Source organism: Podarcis bocagei (assembly GCF_964188305.1).
Source record: "Podarcis bocagei genome assembly, chromosome: 10".
NCBI lineage: Eukaryota > Metazoa > Chordata > Lepidosauria > Squamata > Lacertidae > Podarcis > Podarcis bocagei.
The window spans coordinates 2,346,530-2,368,413 of record NC_138135.1 but is presented as its reverse complement, the minus strand read 5'-3'; the positions used below and the strand labels follow the sequence as shown (position 1 = coordinate 2,368,413).

Genomic DNA, 21,884 nt, shown 5'->3' with positions numbered 1-21,884 from the left:
CTGGGCAGAGCCTTTAGGAGCCTCTGGCTGAACCTGCTGCTCTTCTCCCTGGCACCGCCATCTCCACGCAGGTGCCCCCGAGGCAGGTTGGCCTGCAGTTCCCCTCAGTGCCAGCCAGCACGATGCCTGCACTCAGGAAACCTGGAGGGCACTGGCTGAAGTCTGGGAGCCCTCGGTGCCAATGCGCAGCTGCTTTGCTTTTCCTCCGCCTGGCGGACATCAACACAGCACCCTACAGGGGGGTGGTCTCTTGTTCAGATGCCCTCCCTGGGGAAGAGTCGTTGGCCACAGGAAAGTGTGCCAGGAGGGGCCATTGAGACGGCAGTACAGCACAGCCAGTGGGGAGAGTGCCTTCCTTGGGTGGGGTGGGGGGAGCTTGGATGGCCCCCTGCCTGTGATGCTTAGCTGAGATTCCTGCAATGCTGGGGGTTCAACTAGATGACTCAGGAGGGCCCTCCCTACTTTACAGTTAGAAGCCCCCGCACTGCCCCCTCCACACCACCCAGATGGGACTCTCTGGTCCAACCCCTGTCTGGACGGGGAGGGGGAGATAAGGTTCGCCAGCACTGCAGCCCCTAACTTTCAAGCTGGGGCAGAGATGCAGATGCTCCAGGGTCTGGGCTGGCACCCATGGGCGTGGATGTTGAGCCTTTCTTTGGGAGGGGGGTGTTACAGAAAAATCTAGGTGCCAGACTGCTCAGTCCCCCAGCTCGTCGGGCTGAGCCCTGCGGGTCCCTGCGGAATAAAGGGAGGAGTCCAGCCAACCGGAGCAAATAAAGAGAGATTGCAAGGAGAGAGATTGCAAGGAGCTCCAAAGGGACTTCTCCAAACGGGGTGAATGGGCCGAAAATACAGTTCATTGTCAATGAGATTAAAGTGATGCATGTTGGGACAAAAAAACCCTACGCCCGTTAATATAATGTACAGGCTCATGGGTCTGAACTGGATTTCTCTGTGTGCTCTGGGAAGACCAGGGGAGAGGGGAGCTGGTCACAGCAGGAGGGGGAGTCTCCCTGGATGCTTCAGCAGCCGGCCTCCTCTGGGTCTCCTGGCCCCCTCCTCTCCCCTCTCTGAGCCTAAACTGCTCTCTGCCCCAGCCTCTTCCTGCTCACCAAACCCTGTTTCCTCCTCAGCTTGCAACACCTCCCCTCCCAGTCTGCTCCCTTTCCTCCCTCTCTCTGCTCACTGCCATCCCCCCACAAGTCCCCAGGATCTAAGCCTTCTTCCCTTGTAGGTCCCCCAACTGGTGCCTCCCCCCCCCCAGCACCCAGCTGTTCCATGACAGCAAAAGCAGAAACAACAGTAAAATCAGTATGATAGCAGTATGAACTGTGGGCCTCTGGTAGGAAAACTCCCTAGCAGCATGACTGAATAAAAACTTCTGGGACTATAGAAAAATACTACGGTACCTTCCCCAAACCCCAGAATAAGCAGGAACTCTGGGGTTGCCCCATGGGGTTCAAGAGTGAAGATGGGCCCATCAGGACACTTCCCTGGTCCCTGCAGCCCCTCCGTTCCCCTCTTGCAATTAGGCTTGGGGGGAAATCACCCATTAACTTACAGTATTATCAGTCTTCTTCAGAATGCTGAGGAGGCAGGGATGAAGTTTGGGTGAACAATCAGTGATTGGAGATCATGCGGTGGGGGGATGACAGAGTTTGGTGCAAAAACCATCTTGCATGCTTGAGTAGAGCAACTCCAGGGCATGAGCCAAGTAGCAGCAGGGTAGGGGCCATGTGCAGAGCAAGTCCCACACTGAGGTCAGAAACACACACAGAGGCAGCAGGACTTCTTCAGTAATAGTTTACTGAGCTTTCAAAGCATACAGTTCTCACTGGGTCCCCAGTGAGGCACAAAACGTAGCTCCTGAGAGCAAATCCAGTTTCAGCAATATTAAAATACAGCACACAGGACATCCAAGTCAGGCACACAAACCGGCAGAAGGGAGCAAAGGGAGGAAAGTGGCTTGGAAGGACACAGGACAATGGAAGTGTGTCTTTTGCTTCCTGTCGTCTGGGAGGGAAGTCAGCAACTCGGCATCTGCAGGGGCTTCACGAAGAAAAGCTTTCTGCCAGCTGCTTCCAGGCAAATGAGCATCCCAGAAATCCAGATTCATCAACTCCCCCTCACTATCAAAAGGTACCTTACATCTAAAATTATACTCACTAGAGTGAGACGTTACCTTCATTATTTCATTACTATACAGTTTTACATATAAAGAGCAGAACCTCAAATACATGACATGCTTTTAAGATGGATTTCCTGCTGAGTTCATTGCTGTGACGAAAAGAGTGGACTCTGAAAGGAACATGTCCCACACTCCATACATCTAAATGGGTTCTCCCCTCTGAGTCCTTAGATGTTCCTTAAACACTCCATTATACCTAAAGCACTTTCTGCAATCTTTCCCTTTAAACAGCTTCTCCTCTTTGAGGGTTGATGGGTTTGTAGGGTGTCAACTGTTAAAGTTCTTCCTGTCCATGAGTCTGTTGATGTAGGACTTACACGACATTTATATGGTTTCTCTCATGTGGGAGTTTGTTGATGTAAATCAAGGGTTCCACTCAGACTGAAGATACTTCCAAACTCCATACATTTAAATGGTTTCTCCCCTGTGTGAGTCAGATGATGTCTTCTAAGGCTTGCATTGAAACTGAAGCTCTTTGTATTGATGGAAGAGATGCATAAAGACCAAGCGGGCTTTCTCCCGGGAAGACACTTGTCTGATAATTTGAGGAACATAATTGATATTTTGGAAAAACCTTTGGAAGGCCTTCTGGGAAATGATATATAATGAACTGAAAAAGGTATTTAAATATACCTTCTTGAAGAAACCAGAGGCCTTTCTTCTGGGCATTGTCGGCCAATTGGTGTCAAAGAAGGACAGAACTTTTTTTATGTACGCTACAACAGCAGCAAGAATACTCATTGCAAAGTATTGGAAGACACAAGAACTACCCACTTTGGAAGAATGGCAGATGAGGGTGATGGATTACATGGAACTGGTAGAAATGACTAGCAGAATCCGAGACCAGGGAGAAGAGTCGGTGGAAGAAGATTGGAAGAAATTTAAAGACTATCTACAGAAATATTGTAAAATTAATGAATGATAGAATGATGTTGGATAGCAATTAAGGGTTCCCAGCTGTAATGCTTTAAGAGAATATGAAAAAAGGGTTATAATTGGGTTAAAATCTAATGGTAAGGATTTGCTGAACCAATGAATTGAAGCGGAATACAAAAAAGGGAGGTATGAGGAGGTCCGGGAAATAAGCTAAAGGAAAATAAGTAATAGAAAATAGGTGTGTTTTTAACTGTTTTTATTTTGTATTTTTCTTTTTCTTTTTCATTTTTACTGTAATATTTCAAAAAATCTTAATAAATATTATATATATAAGAAAAGAAACTGAAGCGCTTTCGCATTCCATGCATTCTTATGGTTTCTCCCCTGTGTGTGTCCGTTGATGCCTATTGCGGTGCCCACTCTGACTGAAGCTCTTTCCACATTCCATACATTTAAATGTTTTCTCCCCTGTGTGAATCCGTTGATGTGTTTTAAGGTTTCCATTTCGACTGAAGCTCTTTCCGCACTCAATGCATTTAAATGGTTTCTCCCCTGTGTGAGTCTGGTGATGTTTATTGAGGTGTCCACTCAGACTGAAGCTCTTTCCACACTCCATACATTTATATGGTTTCTCCCCTGTGTGAGTCCGTTGATGTATTCTAAGGTTTCCAATCTGAATGAAGCTCTTTCCACACTCCATACATTGAAATGGTTTTTCGCCTGTGTGAGTCCGTTGATGTGAACTTAATTGTCCACTCCGACAGAAGCTTTTTCCACACTCCATACATTGAAATGGTTTCTCCCCTGTGTGAGTCCGTTGATGCATATTGCAGTGCCCACTGTGAATGAAGCTCTTTCCACACTCCATACATTTATATGGTTTTTCACCAGTGTGACTTCGCTGGTGCAATTTAAGTTCTGCATTCTGCCTGAAGCTCTTCCCACACTCCATGCATCTAAAAGGTTTTTCACCCGTGTGAATCCGTAGGTGTGAACTTAACTGTCCACTCCGACGGAAGCTTTTTCCACACTCCATACATTGAAATGGTTTCTCCCCTGTGTGAATCCGTTGATGTATTCTAAGGTCTCCACTCTGACTGAAGCTCTTTCCGCACTCTATACATTTATATGGTTTCTCACCTGTGTGAATCCGTTGATGTTTTCTAAGGGCTCCACTATCACTGAAGCTCTTTCCGCACTCTATACATTTATATGGTTTCTCCCCTGTGTGAATCCGTTGATGTTTTCTAAGTTCTCCACTATCACTAAAGCTCTTTCCGCACTCTATACATTTATATGGTTTCTCTCCTGTGTGAGTCCATTGATGTTTTCTAAGTTTTCCATTATTAATAAAGCTCTTTCCACACGCCAAACATTTATATGGTTTCTCCCCTGTGTGAGTCTGTTGATGTCTTCTAAGGTGTCCACTATCACTAAAGCTCTTTCCGCACTCCAGGCATTTAAATGGTTTCTCCCCTGTGTGAGTCTGTTGATGTCTTCTCAGGTTTCCATTGAAACTGAAGCTCTTTCCACACTCCAAACATTTATATGGTTTCTCCCCTGTGTGAATCCTCTGGTGCAATTTAAGATTACTATTCTGACTGAAGCTCTTTCCGCACTCCATACATTTAAATGGTTTCTCCCCCGTGTGAGTTTGTTGATGTATTCTAAGGGTTGCATTGAAACTGAAGCTTTTTCCACGCTCCTTACATTTAAATGGTTTCTCCCCTGTGTGAGTCCGTTGATGTCTTCTAAGGCTTCCACTATCACTAAAGCTCTTTCCACATTCCATGCATTGAAATGGTTTCTCCCCTGTGTGAGTCCGTTGATGTCTTCTAAGGCTTCCACTATCACTAAAGCTCTTTCCACACTCCGTACATTTATATGGTTTCTCCCCTGTGTGAATCCTCTGGTGCAATTTAAGATTACTATTCCGACTGAAGCTCTTTCCGCACTCTATACATTTAAATGGTTTCTCCTCAGTGTGAGTTTGTTCATGTTTTCTACGGTTTCCATTCTGACTGAAGCTCTTTCCACACTCCATACATTTAAAAGGTTTCTCACCTGTATGTGTCCGTTGATGTAAAGTTAAGTGTCCCCTCTGACTGAAGTTCTTTCCACACTCTGTGCATTGAAATCGTTTCTTGCCCATGTGAGTCCGCTGATGTCTTCTAAGTTTTCCACTATCAGTGAAACTTTTTCCACTCTCCATACCTTTAAATGGTTTCTCTCCTGTTTGAGTTCATTGATGTGAGATATGTGTGCTCATTCAGTGAAGCATATTCCACATTTCACACTTTTTAATGGCTATTCCTAATGAAACGAAAGGTTCCCCATCTCCAGGAATTCTGACTGTCTTCTGTATCACCTTCTTCAGAATGGGCAGAAAGACAATCCTATTTTGGTTTCAAGGAAGAGAACAAAGGGAAAGAGAACACATCAAATGCCATTAGCAGCTTTTCTTATTTCAACATTTCCTATATTCCCCCGTCTCCTACCCATGTTCCCAGTTTTTAGGAAATGAAGATGCAATGATGTCAAATGATAGTAATGCATCACCACCTTTCATAATCCTCAATCATTGTTAACAGCGCAGCATGATTTTGGAATACTGCCTTTTCAAATCAATTGTTTTCTCACAAGGAAAGGCAGCTGCTCTCTGTCCATGAAGAGGCCCCCCTTTTCTCTGGTTCATCATTCCTTTGGACATTTCCCATCCTCGGCATCATAATCCTCCATCACCTCTCTCTCTCTCTCTCTTTTTTTAATCAGTTTTTACTGATTTTCATTATTACACATACACATAGAATACATACACTCATTATACATTTATCCATCCACCTAAGCCTTAAGCTCTGCCGAGCTTCAGACTTCCCTCCATCTCTTCAGTAAGTATCATATAGTTATAACATCACATATTCTATTTAATACTATTTTGTCTTATGCCGTTAGAGTTACTCCAACCCTGCCAGTGTCTTTAAAGTTTTACCATTTTCTCTTACATATACCGAATATTTACTCCAATTTTCAACAAACTTCTTTTCATCTTGGTCCCGTATTTTTCCTGACAATCTAGCCAATTCTGCGTAATTCATCATTTTGGTCTGCCATTCCATGATTCTAGGTAGAGTATCAGTTTTCCAGTTCTGGGCCAACATAGTTCTAGCTGCTGTCGTGGCGTACAAGAAAAGATTTTTATCCTTCTTTTTAATTTCCTTCCCTTTCAATACCAATAAAAAGGCTTCAGGTTTTTTTAGAAAAGATTTTTTTGTACCTATATATATATTTATTTATTATAAATATTTTTTATTAATTTTCCAACATACATTTATACTATCCAATCTAAATTTATCACATATTTTCTCTTTTGGACTTCCTTCAGCCTCTCTAACAATCATCCATTATTCAATTTTCACCCTCTTATTTTTCTTCTACACAATATTCCTCAAACATTCACAGAGCTTTTTGAAATCCCACTAGCGTTGTTTGCTCATCACATATACATTTCAAATAATCTGAAAATTTTCCCCAATCCTCGATGAACTTTTGGTCTCATAGATATCTGATCTTCCCCGTTAGTTTATCTAGTTCTGCATAGTCCATCAGTTTCATTCTCCATTCTTCTAACGTCGGTAGTTGTTCCTGTTTCCATTTTTGGGCCAGTAGTATTCTCGCTGCAGTTACTGCGTATTGGAAAAGTTTACAGTCCTTTCTATTTATCTCATTTCCTACTATTCCTAAAAGAAAAGCCTCTGGTTTCTTAACAAATGTATATTTCAACATCTTTTTCAACTCATTATATATCAGTTCCCAGAAACCCTTCACCTTCTTGCAATCCCACCACATATGGTAAAATGTTCCCTCTTTTTCTTTACATTTCCAACACTTATTACATGTTTTATACATTTTTGCCAATTTTACGAGTGTAATATACCATCTATAAACCATTTTCATAACATTTTCCTTTAACACAGTGCATGCCATAAATTTTATATTTTCATTCCATAATTTTATCCAGTCATTGAACTGTATATTACAACCCAAATCTCTGGCCCAGTGTATCATAACCGATTTAACTTCCTCGTCTTTTGTATACCATTCCAGCAACATTTTATACATTTTAGATAAAATTTTGTACTCATTATTTATTATTTCCATTTGAAATTTTGATTCTTTTTCATCAAAACCTCTTTCTTTAAAATCCTTTTAAAACATTTCATTAACCTGATAATAATACAGCCAATCATATACATGCTCCTTCACATCTTCATAAGGTTTCATTTTCCATTTTCCTGCTTCTTTTACTATCAATTCTTTATATGTAATCCAGTTCCCCCTTAAATTGACTTTCTTGAGACTCATAACTTCTAACGGAGATAGCCAGTGGGGAATTCTTGGTTCTAATAAACCTTTATACCTCTCCCATATTTCTATGAGAGATCTTCTAAAGATGTGGTTTTCGAAACCTTTATGGATTTTTTTCTTCTCACACCATAAATATGGGTGCCAGCCAAATCTGTTATCTAAACCTTCTAAATCTAACAAATCAGTCTTTTTTAACTTTATCCATTCCTTCAATCAACAGAGACATGAAGCTTCATAATATAATTTCAAGTCTGGCAGGGCGAAGCCTCCTCTTTCTTTCACATCCATTAATAACTTAAACTGAATTCTTACCCTGCCAGATATATCTTGAAATTGCTCTTTGCCATTCTTTAAAGATCACTGTCCCCTTGATTATTGGAATTGTCTGAAACAAAAACAACATCTTTGGCAGCACGCTCATCTTAATCATTGAAATTCTCCCCCAAAAAGGTAACTTCATTCGACCCCACACCTCTAGATCTTTCTTTATTCCCTTCCACACTGGCTCATAGTTATTCTGAAACAAATCAAGATTCTTAAGGGTTAACCAGATTTCCAAATGTTTAACTTTTTTCACCACTTCTATCCCTATTTGTTGTTGCATTTGTTTCTATCATACCTTGTTCCATATTTTTTGTAAGTATTTTGGTTTTTTTCTTATTTAATATAAACCCTGCCACTTGACCAAATTGTTCAACTTCTTCTAAAACTACTTTTGCACTTTCCAGCGGTTCTTCCACTATTATTACCAGATCATCAGCAAAGGCATTTACTTTATACTGATTCTGGCCTACTGACACACCTTTTATTGCTTCATTTCTCCTTATTGAATTTAAGGAAATTTCCAGAACCATTATGAATAACATTGGTGAGAGAGGGCATCCTTGTCTCGTACCTTTTGATATTTTTAATTCTTCTGTAGTCCTGTTGTTTACAATAAGCTTTGCTCTTTGTTCAGTATATATCACTTTTATTCCATTAAAGAATTCTTTCCCCACTTCCATATATTCTAATTTTTTTAACATAAAGTCCCAAGAAATGTTACCAAAGGCCTTTTCTGCATCCACAAATATTAACGCAGCTTGTTTCTCATTCCTGGCTGTCAGATATTCTAACAAATTAATTATATTCCTTATATTATCTTTCATCTGTCTGCCAGGAAGGAAACCCGCCTGGTCTTTATGAATAATTTCTTGTAATATCTTTTTCAACCTCTTCGCTAAGATACTTGCAAAAATTTTGTAGTCCGTACTTAGCAATGAGATAGGCCTGTAATTTTTAACTTGAGTCAAATCAGAGTCTTGTTTTGGAATTAGTGTAATAAAAGCTTCTTTCCACGTCTCTAGCATTTCTCTATCCTGAATAATATTGTTCATGACTTCTCTCAGCGGTGTAGACAGGATGTGCCTCATTTCTTTATAATAACTTGCTGTAAATCCATCTGGTCCTGGAGCTTTCCCCTTTTTCAACTCTTTTATGGCTTCTTGAATCTCTTCCATTTCTATAGGGGCGTTCAGCCTTTCTATCTTTTCTGTCGGGATCTTCTGCACCTTTTTTCTTTTAAAAATCTTTCTGTTTTTCTCATGTTATTTTTCTCTTTACTATTATATAAATGTCTGTAAAAGTCCAAGAATCCTTTTCTGATACCTTTTGGATTAACTATCTCTTCTCCTTCTATGATGATTTTATTTATTGTATTCTGTTCCTTTCTTTACTTAATTTGCTATGCCAGCCATTTGCCTGATTTATTTGCAAATTCAAAGTTCCTTTGTCGCAATTTTTTTTATATTCTACTCCACTTCTTTATTTATTATCATAGCAAATTGTGTTTGCAGAGCTTTTATATTCTGTTTTATTTTCAAATTGTCTGGTTTCTCAATTAATTTTTGTTCATTGTGCATTATTTGTCTTAAAATTTCCTTCTTGCCTTTCGCTCTGCTTTTATTTTTTATTGAATTCTGTTGGATAAAAAATCCTCTCATCACCGCCTTGCTGGCATCCCACACTACATTCATTTTTGTACCCTTACTACAATTGTTCATTAAAAACTCCACCAGCTTCTTTTGTGCCCTCTCTAAAAAAAATTGATCATCTAGAAGGTAGTCATTAATTCTCCATCTGAATGATCTTTCTCCGTAACCTCTTATTTCACATTTGATTGGATTATGATCTGAGATCACTCTTGGTTGAATTTCAACTTGCATGATTCTTGGAGTTAATTCATTAGATACCCATATTTGATAGATTCACGACATTGACTGATTCGATTCTGAATAAAACATAAACTGTTTGTCAGGTGGATGTCTCAGTCTCCAAATGTCTATTAAGTTACAATTCTTAATCATTGAGAAAAAAAACTTTGGTACTTTTCCCTCTTTACTCATTCCTGATGCTCTCAGTCTATCCATTTCCATTGACACTACTCCATTCATATCTCCCATTATTATAATCTCTTGGTCCATATAATCAAACAGTTTTTCTTCCAAATCTTTATAAAAATCAGTCTTGTTTCCATTTGGTGCATAGATCCCGACTGTTATTATTTTTTCACCTTGCCACTTGATCTGGAATGCAATTATTCTTCCTTCTTCATCTTTGAAAATTTGCTGAGCTTCAATTTTATTTCTTATATAAAATACCACCCCTCTCTTTTTGTTTTTGTCTGACGATATAAATTCATTTCCTAGTCTTTTGTTGATCAAAACTCTTCTATGTCTTCTCGCCACATGTGTCTCTTGTAAACATATTATATCCAAATTTTCCTTTTTTAGATATTGTTCAATTTTATGCCGTTTTTTCCTATCGTTCATCCCATTAATATTCCAATTCCATAATTTTAACACCATCTTGGTATCCTAATTAATTAAATTTTATTTAAAATTTTATAATCTTTCTTCTTGTACTTCTTCTTCTTCTTCTTCTGTGTTTCTTCCATCTTCTTCTTCTCCCTCTCCCAGTCCACTTTCCCCCGTAGCTCCTGCTCCTGCTGCTGCACCTCTTATTTCTTCATCTTCTGGTCTTAATTCCTTGTATCTTCTCAGAAACTTGCTTGCTTCCTCTGGGCTTGTGTGTTTGTGTTTCTTACTTTTATAGAAAAAAGAGATCCCCTCTGGAAATTCCCACTTGAATTTTATTTTGTTCTTCTTTAAAATTTGCACCAATGGTTTATATGGATCTCTCCGTTTCAACAGTCTGATCGGTATATCTTTAAAAATAATTATATAATTCCCATCAATATTCAATCTTTTCTCTCTGTTCTTCTGCAAGATCATATTTCTCATTTCTCTGTCCTTGAATATAATTAGACAGTCCCCCGGAGATTTCCTTGTCTTAGTTGTTCTTGCCTTCATTCTAAATGCATTTTGCACTGTCATAGCTACCTCCGCTGGTTGAAGTTCTAACCATTGTGCTATTTCTGCAATCAGTGTCTCTTTAATATTTTTACCCTGTATCTCTGGTACAGCTCTCAACCTCAAATTAGTCTCCCGCTGCCTCAATTCATTCATAGCAATCGCATCCAAGACTTCTTCTTGTGTTTTATTAATCTCTGACATTTCTACCTTTATTTTCTCCTCTTCTCACCTCACTTCCCTCATTTCCTGTTTTGTCCTCTTCATCCCCTCCTCCAACGTTTGTGTTCTCTTAGTCACATCTTTCAATTGTCCCTTTAGAATCATAGAATCATAGAGTTGGAAGAGACCACAAGGGCCATCAAGTCCAACCCCCTGCCAAGCAGGAAACACCATCAGAGCACTCCTGACATATGGTTGTCAAGCCTCTGCTTAAAGACCTCCAAAGTAGGAGACTCCACCACACTCCTTGGCAGCAAATTCCACGGTCGAACAGCTCTTACTGTCAGGAAGTTCTTCCTAATGTTTAGGTGGAATCTTCTTTCTTGTAGTTTGGATCCATTGCTCCGTGTCCGCTTCTCTGGAGCAGCAGAAAACAACCTTTCTCCCTCCTCTATGTGACATCCTTTTATATATTTGAACATGGCTATCATATCACCCCTTAACCTCCTCTTCTCCAGGCTAAACATGCCCAGCTCCCTTAGCCGTTCCTCATAAGGCATTGTTTCCAGGCCTTTGACCATTTTGGTTGCCCTCCTCTGGACACGTTCCAGTTTGTCAGTGTCCTTCTTGAATTGTGGTGCCCAGAACTGAACACAGTACTCCAGGTGAGGTCTGACCAGAGCAGAATACAGTGGCACTATTACTTCCCTTGATCTAGATGCTATACTCCTATTGATGCAGCCCAGAATTGCATTGGCTTTTTTAGCTGCCGCGTCACACTGTTGGCTCATGTCAAGTTTGTGGTCAACCAAGACTCCTAGATCCTTTTCACATGTACTGCTCTCAAGCCAGGTGTCACCCATCTTGTATTTGTGCCTCTCATTTTTTTTTGCCCAAGTGCAATACTTTACATTTCTCCCTGTTAAAATTGATCTTGTTTGTTTTTGCCCATTTCTCTAATCTGTCAAGGTCGTTTTGAAGTATGATCCTGTCCTCTGGGGTGTTAGCCACCCCTCCCAGTTTGGTGTCATCTGCAAATTTGATCAGGATGCCCTTGAGTCCATCATCCAAGTCGTTGATAAAGATGTTGAATAAGACCAGGCCCAAGACAGAACCCTGTGGCACCCCACTAGTCACTCTTCTCCAGGATGAAGAGGAACCATTGATGAGCACCCTTTGGGTTCGGTCAGTCAGCCAGTTACAAATCCACTGAGTGGTAGCATAGTCAAGACCGCATTTTACCAGCTTCTTTACAAGAATATCATGGGGCACCTTGTCAAATGCCTTGCTGAAATCAAGGTAGGCTATATCCACTGTGTTCCCTTCATCTACCAGGTTTGTAATTCTGTCAAAAAAGGAGATCAGGTTAGTCTGACATGACTTATTTTTCAGAAATCCATGCTGACTATTGGTGATCACAGCATTCCTTTCTAGGTGCTCACAGACTGTTTGCTTAATGATCTGCTCCAGAATCTTCCCTGGTATTGATGTCAGACTGACTGGGCGGTAATTATTTGGGTCCTCTCTTTCCCCCTTTTTGAAAATAGGGACAACATTTGCCCTCCTCCAGTCTGCAGGGACTTCGCCTGTTCTCCAGGAATTCTCAAAGATGACTGCCAGTGGTTCTGAGATCACATCTGCCAGTTCTTTTAATACTCTGGGATGCAGTTCATCTGGCCCTGGAGACTTGAATACATCTAAACTAGCCAAGTATTCTTGTACATTCTCCTTAGTTATTCTGGGCTGTTTCCTTTGCTGAATCATTTGCTCCAAATTCTTCAGGTCGGGCATTGTTTTCTTTATCGGAAAAGACGGAGGCAAAGAAGGCATTGAGGAGTTCAGCCCTTTCTGTGTCCCCTGTTTGCATTTCACCATCTTCTCCTCTGAGTGACCCCACTGTTTCTTTGTTCTTCCTTTTGCTACGAACATACCCATAAAAGCCTTTTTTGTTGCTTTTAACCTCTCTAGCAAGCCTGAGTTCATTCTGTGCTTTAGGTTTTCTGACTTTGTGTCTACACGTGCTGGCTATTTGTTTGAATTCCTCTTTGTTGGTTTCCCCCCTTTTCCATTTTTTGTACACATCCTTTTTTAATCTTAACTCAGTTAAAAGTTCTTTAGAGAGCCATGTTTCCGTCTCATTGGTATTGCCTGAAGTTGTGCTTTTACTATCTCCCTCTTAACAAACTCCCAGCCATCATGAACTCCCTTTCCTTTTAGTATTACTGTCCATGGGATCTCACCTAGCACTTCCCTAAGTTTTATGAAGTCGGCTTTCTTAAAGTCAAGAAATTGAGTCCTAGTATGCTTGGCTGCTCCTTTCCACTATATAGTAAACTTCAGAAGAGCATGATCACTCGCGCCTAATGATCCTTCTATTTCTACCCCACTAACCAGGTCATCAACATTGGTTAAGACCAGATCTAAAATGACTGTTCCTCTTGTTGCTTCTTCCACTTTCTGGACAATGAAGTTGTCTGCAAGGCCAGTGAGGAATCTGTTTGACCTTATGCTCTTGGCTGAGTTTGACATCCAACAAATATCCGGGTAATTGAAGTCCCCCATTACTACTATCTCCCTTCCTTTTGCATGCTTGGCCATCTGTTCCAGGAAGGCATCATCTATGTCCTCCGTTTGGCTTGGGGATCTATAGTAAACTCCCACAATGGGGTCACTGTTATTCTTCTCTCCCTTAATTTTGACCCAAATGCTCTCACTTTGGCTTTGAGGTTCTAAATCTTGGATCTCTTCACAGGTATACACACCCCTGACATATAACACCACTCCTCCTCCTTTCTTGTCTGGTCTGTTTCTCTGAAATAGATTGTATCCCCCCGTTATTACATTCCAATCATGGGACTTATCCCACCAGGTTTCAGTGATGCCTATTATGTCATATTTAGTTTGCTGTACCAAGAGCTCAAGCTCATCTTGTTTATTTCCCATGCTTTGCACATTAGTGTACAGACACTGAAGTCCATTAATCATTTCCCAGTGTCTCTTATTTAAGGATTTTTTCCTCCCACCACTTTAATTCATTTACTGTTTCATCATTTTTTGTGTCCATTTTTCCAATCCTTTGTCCATTTGTTCTAATTTGGCCTCTAAAATTTTTTCACTCTGCTTTATATCATTTTTAATTTCTCCAAACATTTTCAATATTTCTCCCTTAAAATCTGACTCTTGTTTTGAGCTTCTCCTATCTGCCGGTGTCCCCCCTTCACTTGTTTTTTTCTGCTGGTGCGACATATCTTTTAGTCTCTTCACACTCCTACCAAAGTTAATTAATGCACCAAAATTAGCACAACCAGTATACAAGGCCCAATACAATATTTAGCAAAACCCAATAACATATAAAAACTAACACCGAACTCCTCCGATCAATATATCAACCCAGGTATTTCCTACATCACAAAATAAATTGCCAGAATAAAAATAAAATATAACCCAATGGAGATGCTCTTATTATCTTAAAAAATCCCAAAAGAGAGAATATAATCGTGATTGTACTTTTAGCCTTTTTGTTAGGAGAATTCACTAATTCACAGTCCTCAAATTTCAAATTTTTGCCAAGGTTTTAAAACTTTTTATTATTGAAGAGATGATAGAAAGACAAAAATCTTCTTGCCGCCACTTAGGCTAATTCCAATCCGTCCTTTCGAAAATAAAATGCAACAGGGGAAGAAAAGGACCAAACCATAAAAAAGTAAAAAATAATATATTTTCTCAGTTTTGTTATTGCCAGTTATTTTAGATTTTAATTATACTCCAATTATAATCCAATGTAGTCTTCAAACTCTCCAATCCCAGATTAGTCCAAGGAAGGAAGTAAAGAAGAAGTAGCAGAAAACCATAAAATAAGTCCCACCCCCCCCCAAAAAAAAGGGAAACAACAACAAAAACAAAGATTATATCCAGAGCAGGATTCTTCTGAGGGACGATCTCAATCAGTTGCCAGCCTTATCCATTCGTTAAAACCACTCTACACAACTTCTGCAATGGTGTTATACTCCAACGACAAGGGAAGGAAGGGGGAGGGGGAGGGGGAGCAGTGTTTTTTTAGAAGTTAATTTTGATGCTCACCATCAACCCTTAAAACCTGTGGCATTGTTCAGTTTCAAAAGTCAGATTATTATAATCTATTACAGTGCATAAAACTTCCCCTTTTGTCCGTTAAAATATTCACTTCTCCAAAAACGTTGCTGTTATTTTTCCAGAGTACAGCAATGTAACAATGGCGACGGAAGTCCTTACATCCAGTTGCGCAGTTCTTTATTAAAAGTGAAACTAAGAATTCCTTCTAATCTCGTCTCTTTCTTTCCCCCACCAACACACTGAAGATTTGCAAAAAAATAACAGTCAAACGTCCCTCTGCTTCCTCTTCTGTTTCTTTTTTATCTTATTGCTAGTTCTTAGCTAGTTCCTTAGCTTAGAAGTTTTAGAGGAGAAAGTGGCAACGACCGCTAGCCATTACTCACACAGCTCGCTCCCGCTCTGCTGACAGTTCTGCGTCTGTTTTCAATTGCAGATACAGCTGAACTCCACGTTTAATTCTTTTTGCTCTGAAACCTTCCTTTAGCCTTGAACTTCCAAATTCTATCCCAATTAGGTCCGAATTTCTTAAGCTTGAGTGTCGGTCGCTTCCCTTGCAAGTTCGGGGCTACGATTTTTAGAGGATAGTTAATGGCTTCCCTCTGCCTGCTTCTCTCTCCGCCGTACTCTTCACCCTTACAGGGCTACCTGACGGCCAGGCGATTTGCAAATTGGCTTGCCGGGAACCAATTCAATAAAAATCCTTCCTTAAGTAAAGTTACTTTCTGTTTCTTTGTCCTTCAAATGGAATTTCCCCTTTCACGTGGCTGGAGGACCAGACGGGGAGACTGCCATAGAGTGTCAGGAAGAAAGGCACAAAAAGTAAAGAAGGGAATGAAACCTCCAAAACACAGAGAGAGCAGAAAGTGAGGGAGGGAGGGAGAGCAGATAAAAAAGAGAGAAGGGGGGGGATAAGGGTGGGGGAAGGGGATACACGAGGGGCGATAGAGTAAGGAAAGGGAGGGGAAAAGATCAGGAAAGAAGAAGAGGGGGGAGAGGGGGGAAAAACAGGAGTAAGAAGTAAAGATAAAAATAAAAGTCAAAGACTTATTCTCCGTGTTGTATTCCAAATACAAAATCTTCTTTTTCCGGTTCCTTATCAGCTTAATCCATAAATTCTCCACTCAAGACCGATAATCAAGCATTATAAAGGGTACCGTTTATCTCCTCCCCAACATAAAGGGCGAAAAAAGCAAAGGAGAGGCTCAGATAGAACTTCAGCAGATATTCACAGCAATTCACAGCAATCCCCCAGTCTCTTCTTTCTTGCTCCTGCAAACGTACCGACTGTTACTCCAACATAGACTTCTGCCCAACCTCTTCACAAACAGCAGGAAAAAAACAGAGTTCACGGGTGTTCACTGGTGGGCATTTTAAGCTCACTCTCCGACCCCTGGCACAGGACGCTTCAACCAAGACGATACCAAGAAGTTTTTCCTCCCCTTCTATGCCTCTCTGTTGTTTCCCCACAAATCGTTACCTCGGAACATAGTAACCAAGGATTTTCTGCGAACCTCACTTGGCGGCTGCTTTCTTACTTTCAGTCCTCTCTCAGTCTTCTGCCAGACGCCATTTTCTCCCTACCGCTGGGACGGACTCCCTTTTTTCACCCTCAGCCCTCCGAATCTTGTTAATTTTCTTTTCTAAAATCCGCAGATAATAACTGCTTTAGTTTTAGTCCAGATTTGCTTTCTTTGTTTGGAAGCTGGCCGCTTTCAGTCGAAGCTTGAGACTGCACAGCGCGGGGTCTGCTGCTTCCCCTCAGTGCCTGCAGCTCAATCCCGTCCCCGAGCTCAAGTTTAGCTTTAAAGCCTGTGGAACAGGAGAGAACGTCCAGGCTCTGCCAGGTACTCTGCCCCCCAAGATACTCCTCTCAGGGTATGGAGGTCCACGTAGCCTTCGTAGCCCCTCTAAAGCCCCCACACTACTCGAGACCCCCCTGAGGGCTGATCGCAGCTCAACCGGAAGCCCCCATCCACCTCAATCTCTTAATGAATCACCTGCACAGCCCCATTGGCCTCAGGAGGTCCATACGGACGATGTGAGACCCAGGTCTACATCTTTTCCAGGGACGGTGGCCTGGGTCAGTCAGAGAACTAGTGACAAGGCTTGGTGCTTGGTGCCAGCTGAATGGGTGCTCAGGGAAGCTCCTGTTCTGGGAGATGGACCTCCATCTACATGCCTTGGGATGTAGAGGAGCGGTAGTTCCTTTAGTGGGGGACATTGTCATGCACCTTCTGCAGTAAATTATCCACCCTTGGTGCCCACCCTGCACTCAGCTCTCACCTGTGGCTTCCAGAAGCTGTCAGCATGCAACAGGGGTTCAAGCAACGGCTTCAACCGGCCGGCTAAACCAGGTGAGGAAAGCTGATGGGTCTCAAATCCTTGGGGGGCTGGGGAATTCTGCTGCACCTGAAGTCAAGCCCTGGTGGATGGAGAGGAGGAGAACAACTGTGAATCCCACAGTCCAGAAGGCAGATTCTGCCCGTGCTGAAGAGGAAAATGAAGGGCAGATGGGATCGTCAACCAGGGAAGGGAGCCCATCAAGAAGGAAAACTCTGGTCCTAAACATTCGCGGCCTCGTGAGTTATTTTCAGGGGAAGAAAAGGCTATGGAGGGAAACCTGACACAAATCTTGAGTGGAGTTTCTAAGATGCTTAGATAGTGCCCTGCACACCTCCTGCCAGCAACTCCTGCAGCCTAGCTGGTGCCTAACATACTGCTCTGCTGAGAAGGGGGTCTTCTTGTCTAGGCAGCCCAGGACCCCCAAACACACTGCCCAGGCTGCCATTGCTGCTAACACAGCAGTTTCAGGTGGAGAAATCAGCTCAGACCTGTGTATCAAAGTCTCTCTGATGTGGAGCAAGGGAAACAGAAGTGCTATTTACATCATACAGCAATGTAAAAGTATTCAAAATATTTGGTTTTTGAAGAAAAGACCACCGTGTATCAGGTGGCCCCTTGAAAGCTAATGAATGTATTGTGCCTGGAGCTTTTGGGGGTGCAGGACCAGGAAAGCTCCTGCCACCATGATCCTTCCAATTGGGATTCAGGCCTCATCATGGAACTCACACTGCCCTGGTTGCTGTGACTGATGTTCTCTGAATGGTCTGAGGGGGAAGCTGTTTCCTGTTTCTGCTAAATCTCTCAGTGGCTTTGGAGACCTTTGGCCATGGTGTCCTTCTGGACCCTCTAGGGGAGATGGGGGAACTGCTGTGCAGTGGTTCCCTCCTTCCTCCTGGGCCATGCCCAGAAAGTGGTGTTGGGGGATGAGTGTTCAGACCCCTGGGCTCTCACTTGTGGGGAGCCTCAAGACTCCATCCTCTCCCCCATGCTTTTTAAGATTTATACGAAGCTGCTGGGAGAGATCATCAGGGGTTTTGGGCTGGGTGTTCACCAGTATGTGGGTGATACCCAGCTCTTCTTCTCATTTATATCCGAACCAGTGAAGGTGGTGAATGCCCTGTGTTGGTGCCTGGAGGTGGTTTGAGGATGGGTGGCAGCTAACAGATTGAGGCTGAATCCTGACAAGACAGAAGTACTGTCCCTGGAGGACGGTCAGATGTGGAGGATTCCCTGGTCCTGAATGGGGTAACTGTGGCCCAAAAGGACCAGGGGCACAGCCTGTGGGTCATTTTGGACTCACAGCTGTCCATGGAGGTGCAGGTCAGTTCTGTGTCCAGGTCAGTTCTGTCTGCCAGCTCCATCTGGTACACTGGATGAGACCCTCCCTGCCCTCGGACTGTCTCACCAGAGTGGCGCATGCTATGGTTATCTCCAGTTTGGACTACTGTCATGTGTTGTACATGGGGCTACCTTTGAAGATGACTCAGAAACTGCAACTAAAACAGAATGCGGCAGCTGGACTAGTAACTGGGAGCAGCCACGGAAACCACATATCACTTGTGCTAAAGGATCTTCCCTGGCTCCCAGCGCATTTCCAAGTACAATTCACACTGTTGGTGCTGACCTTTAAAGTGTCATAGTTGCATTTTTCAGGCATAGAAAAGTATTGATCTAATGTAGAGAGATCAATCATTCCTGGTCTATTGCTTCAAGAAGGTTCTGGTGGTTTTGCTCTGTGTGATTCAAAGCTGGAGTTTTCTCTAGCTGGAATATTTTAGCTGATCACGGAGTTTCCTTTCTGCTGAGAGCAGGTGGTGGGATCAATTGTAATGAGGTTATGCTGAACCTTCCTTGATTTTGGGAACCAGATGAAACTGGTTAAATTGGAGTGAGCCAGGCTTGTTATCCTGTCCCAACGTTACTCTGACACTGAATTGTTTATAAATTGCAGTATTGAAAGGCGCCTGGTCCCACTTCCTATTCTGCTATTTCTCTACTCTGCTTGTGTGTGTCTTACTTGAGTGCTAGATTCAGGCAGGTAGCCGTATTGGTCTGACGCAGTCAAAATTAATAAAAAAGGAATTTCAGAAATACTTGAAAGACTTATTGCTGAAAAGAGACTTGAAAGAGAAGTTGCTGAATTACAACTTATTACTAAACTGAAAACAATGGAGAGACCTGGTCTGAATAGAGATATTGGATTCTTGTCTCATTACACATACTAAAGCTATTTTTGGTCATCTGCATACTATCCCTTGCTTTTTCCTGTAGGACTAATTGCAGTCATTAACAGTTGTCAACAGCTTTACCATACCCATCTCCTACTACCCTTCTGAGAAAAACCCCACCCCACCCTCCCACTATATATAAGGGTCTGTCTAGTGACTTCTGTTTCAGTGTATCTGAAGAAGTTTGCATGCACATCAAAGGTTATACCCAGGACAATCTTAGTTGGTCTCTAAGGAGCTACTGGACATTTCTTTTTATTTACTTGAGTGCTGCTTTGGTATGCCAAGTTAGGTTTCTATTTAAGTTAGGGCTTTGCTATGTTTAGGATCCTGTTATGCTTCTTTGCATTCAGTAATAAATTTATTTGCTGAATAAAATGTTTGCTGCCTCTTTGCGTTTTTTCCTACTCTGCTAAATATACGTCGGACTTGCTCTGGAGGTCATTATGGAGGAGCAAGATCTGCGAGCTGAAGTCTTCAACAGCCTCGGCCCTGTAGAGCTGAAGGAGCGTCTCCACCCCCATGGCTCAGTCTGGACACTGAGGTCCTCTTCTGAGGGTCTTCTGCTGGTTCCTTGCCTGTGAGAAGCGAAGTTACAGGGAACCAGGCAGAGGGCAAGGAAATGGGCAACTACCTGACATTTGGAAGACAGCTGAAGGCAGCCCTGTATCGGGAGGATTTTAATGTTTGATGTTTTACTGTTTTTTATATGTGCTGTAACCTGCCCAGAGGGGCTGTGGAAACCCAACCAGAAAATGGGTCCTTTGACTGGGAAGATTCATGCAGTCGCTGTCATCGGATGCTGAAGGATTGTATCTCAGCTTGTCAGTCCCTCTGACATTGCCTACAAATAATAGGCGGAACAGAAATGCTTTTGAGGTGCAACTTCTATATCAATCCTGACAGGGATTCCATGGACTCTGCACCCCCGTTTCTGATGACAGGTGTACATTATCCTCATCCTCAGTGGAAAAGACATTAAAGATGGAAGCCTGAGAGAGAGGAAAAGGTTTCTGGCTGCTTCCTGGGTGGGATTGCGGAAACCAAGAGCCGCTTCTGAGAAGGCCTCCCCCCTCCCCTCTTCCTCTGGGGATTTCCTCTCCTCTCCAGGGGACCAATGGTTGGACTGGGCAGAAGCGCTGTGTCTGGACAGGGCAGGGGCTTATGGGGTGGGAAGAGGATGGAGGTTGCAGGAAGGGGTGGGGGGACTGGCCCCCCCACTTTCCAGGGATCCCTCTCTGGTCGCCTTGAAGGGGGGGCATTCCTGGGCGGGAGGGAGAAGCCAAGGCGGCCCCTCCGGAGATCCCCAGCGGGCACCACCATGGAGAAGTCTCCCCAAAGACTGGTCTTCCTATCTCTCCCTCCCCCAATGCTGCCCTTCCCTGCCCCAGGGATGCTCCCCCTCCCCACTTCCTCGACTCCCTCCCTCTGTCCCAGAGTCTCCCCTGCACCCATAGGCCCTGCACCCCTTGGCGCGGCTCACCCCTCGCCCTGCGACCCCAAGACGAGCAGGGGAGGGACAGGGGGGTCTCTATCCAGGCGTCCCTCACTCCCATTAACCCTTTCATGGCCCACCTCTCTCCGCGCGGAACCCACAGCGCCCCAGGGATGCCTAAGCGGGGGAAACGGGGCGAGGGCGCTTCGCTGGGATCCCCTGGGTGGGCGCTGCATGTCCGCCCCTGCCAAGGCGCCTGAGGGGCCAAGGAAAGCCCCCTTCGCAGCACGCGCGCAGGGATCCAGACCCCACGGAAGGCGCCTGGGGGAGCTGGCGGGGGTCTCTGAATCCTTCTCTCCCGTCTCCCCTTTCCCCTCCCCCGCGACCCCTTTACCTCTTTGTCCTCGCTCCCGATTCTCCTTTTCTTTCCCGCAACATCCAGGGGGGGGAGGTTTACCTGCCGCCCCTCCTCCCCTTTCCTGAAGTGCCCCCCCCCCCCGAGCTACGGGGCAGAGCAGCAATCCGGCGCAGAAGCTCCACTTGCGGGGGAAGCAGGCAGTTCGGGAGTGGGGCTCTCTCCGCTCATTCCGGAAACAGAAGCCGGATTGGAGGAGGAGCAGAAGGAAGAGGTGCGACATACGGGGGGGGGGGGGTTTGAGGGTTGTGGGGGCGGGGTGAGAGGAGGATGTACCGGGAAGGGAGGGATAGAGGGGGGGGAGGAGAGGAAGGTTTCCCCCCTCCCTTCTTCGTTCAGGGGATTAGGAGAGCGGGGGAGGGGCTGATCCTGGCAATCCAGCTGCAAAGTGGAGTCCCCCCCTGCAATGTTTACATTGAAAATCCTTTTC

General features: G+C 43.4%; 3 protein-coding genes across 3 annotated transcripts in view; all 3 read right to left on the bottom strand.

Moving 5' to 3' along the window:
- LOC308595729 (uncharacterized protein) overlaps positions 1–16,904 on the bottom strand; it is a 45,140-nt gene extending 28,236 nt beyond the window's left edge. The window contains exon 1 of the mRNA XM_081210393.1: positions 16,188–16,904. The gene's annotated coding sequence lies outside the window, so the exon portion shown is untranslated. The remainder of the gene's footprint in view (positions 1–16,187) is intronic.
- LOC308595584 (uncharacterized protein) overlaps positions 1–21,884 on the bottom strand; it is a 157,789-nt gene that overhangs the window by 82,387 nt on the left and 53,518 nt on the right.
- LOC308595627 (uncharacterized protein) lies at positions 1,790–21,639 on the bottom strand. Of its 2 annotated transcripts, XM_081210130.1 has the most exons (3): positions 21,434–21,639; positions 17,317–17,455; positions 1,790–5,460 (listed from the first exon to the last, which is right to left on the bottom strand). In XM_081210130.1, the coding sequence occupies exon 3, from the start codon at positions 5,274–5,276 to the stop codon at positions 3,435–3,437; it is 1,842 nt and encodes a 613-aa protein (XP_081066256.1). In that variant the 5' UTR covers positions 5,277–5,460; positions 17,317–17,455; positions 21,434–21,639; the 3' UTR covers positions 1,790–3,434. The 2 variants fall into 2 exon arrangements, with proteins under 2 accessions (XP_081066256.1, XP_081066257.1); XM_081210131.1 differs by lacking the exons at positions 17,317–17,455; positions 21,434–21,639 and adding an exon at positions 7,742–11,540.

Bases quoted from the DNA above. Each gene is read 5' to 3' on its own strand.
- LOC308595627 (XM_081210130.1), bottom strand. From the start codon at position 5,276: ATGGAGAGTGGAAAAAGTTTCACTGATAGTGGAAAACTTAGAAGACAT.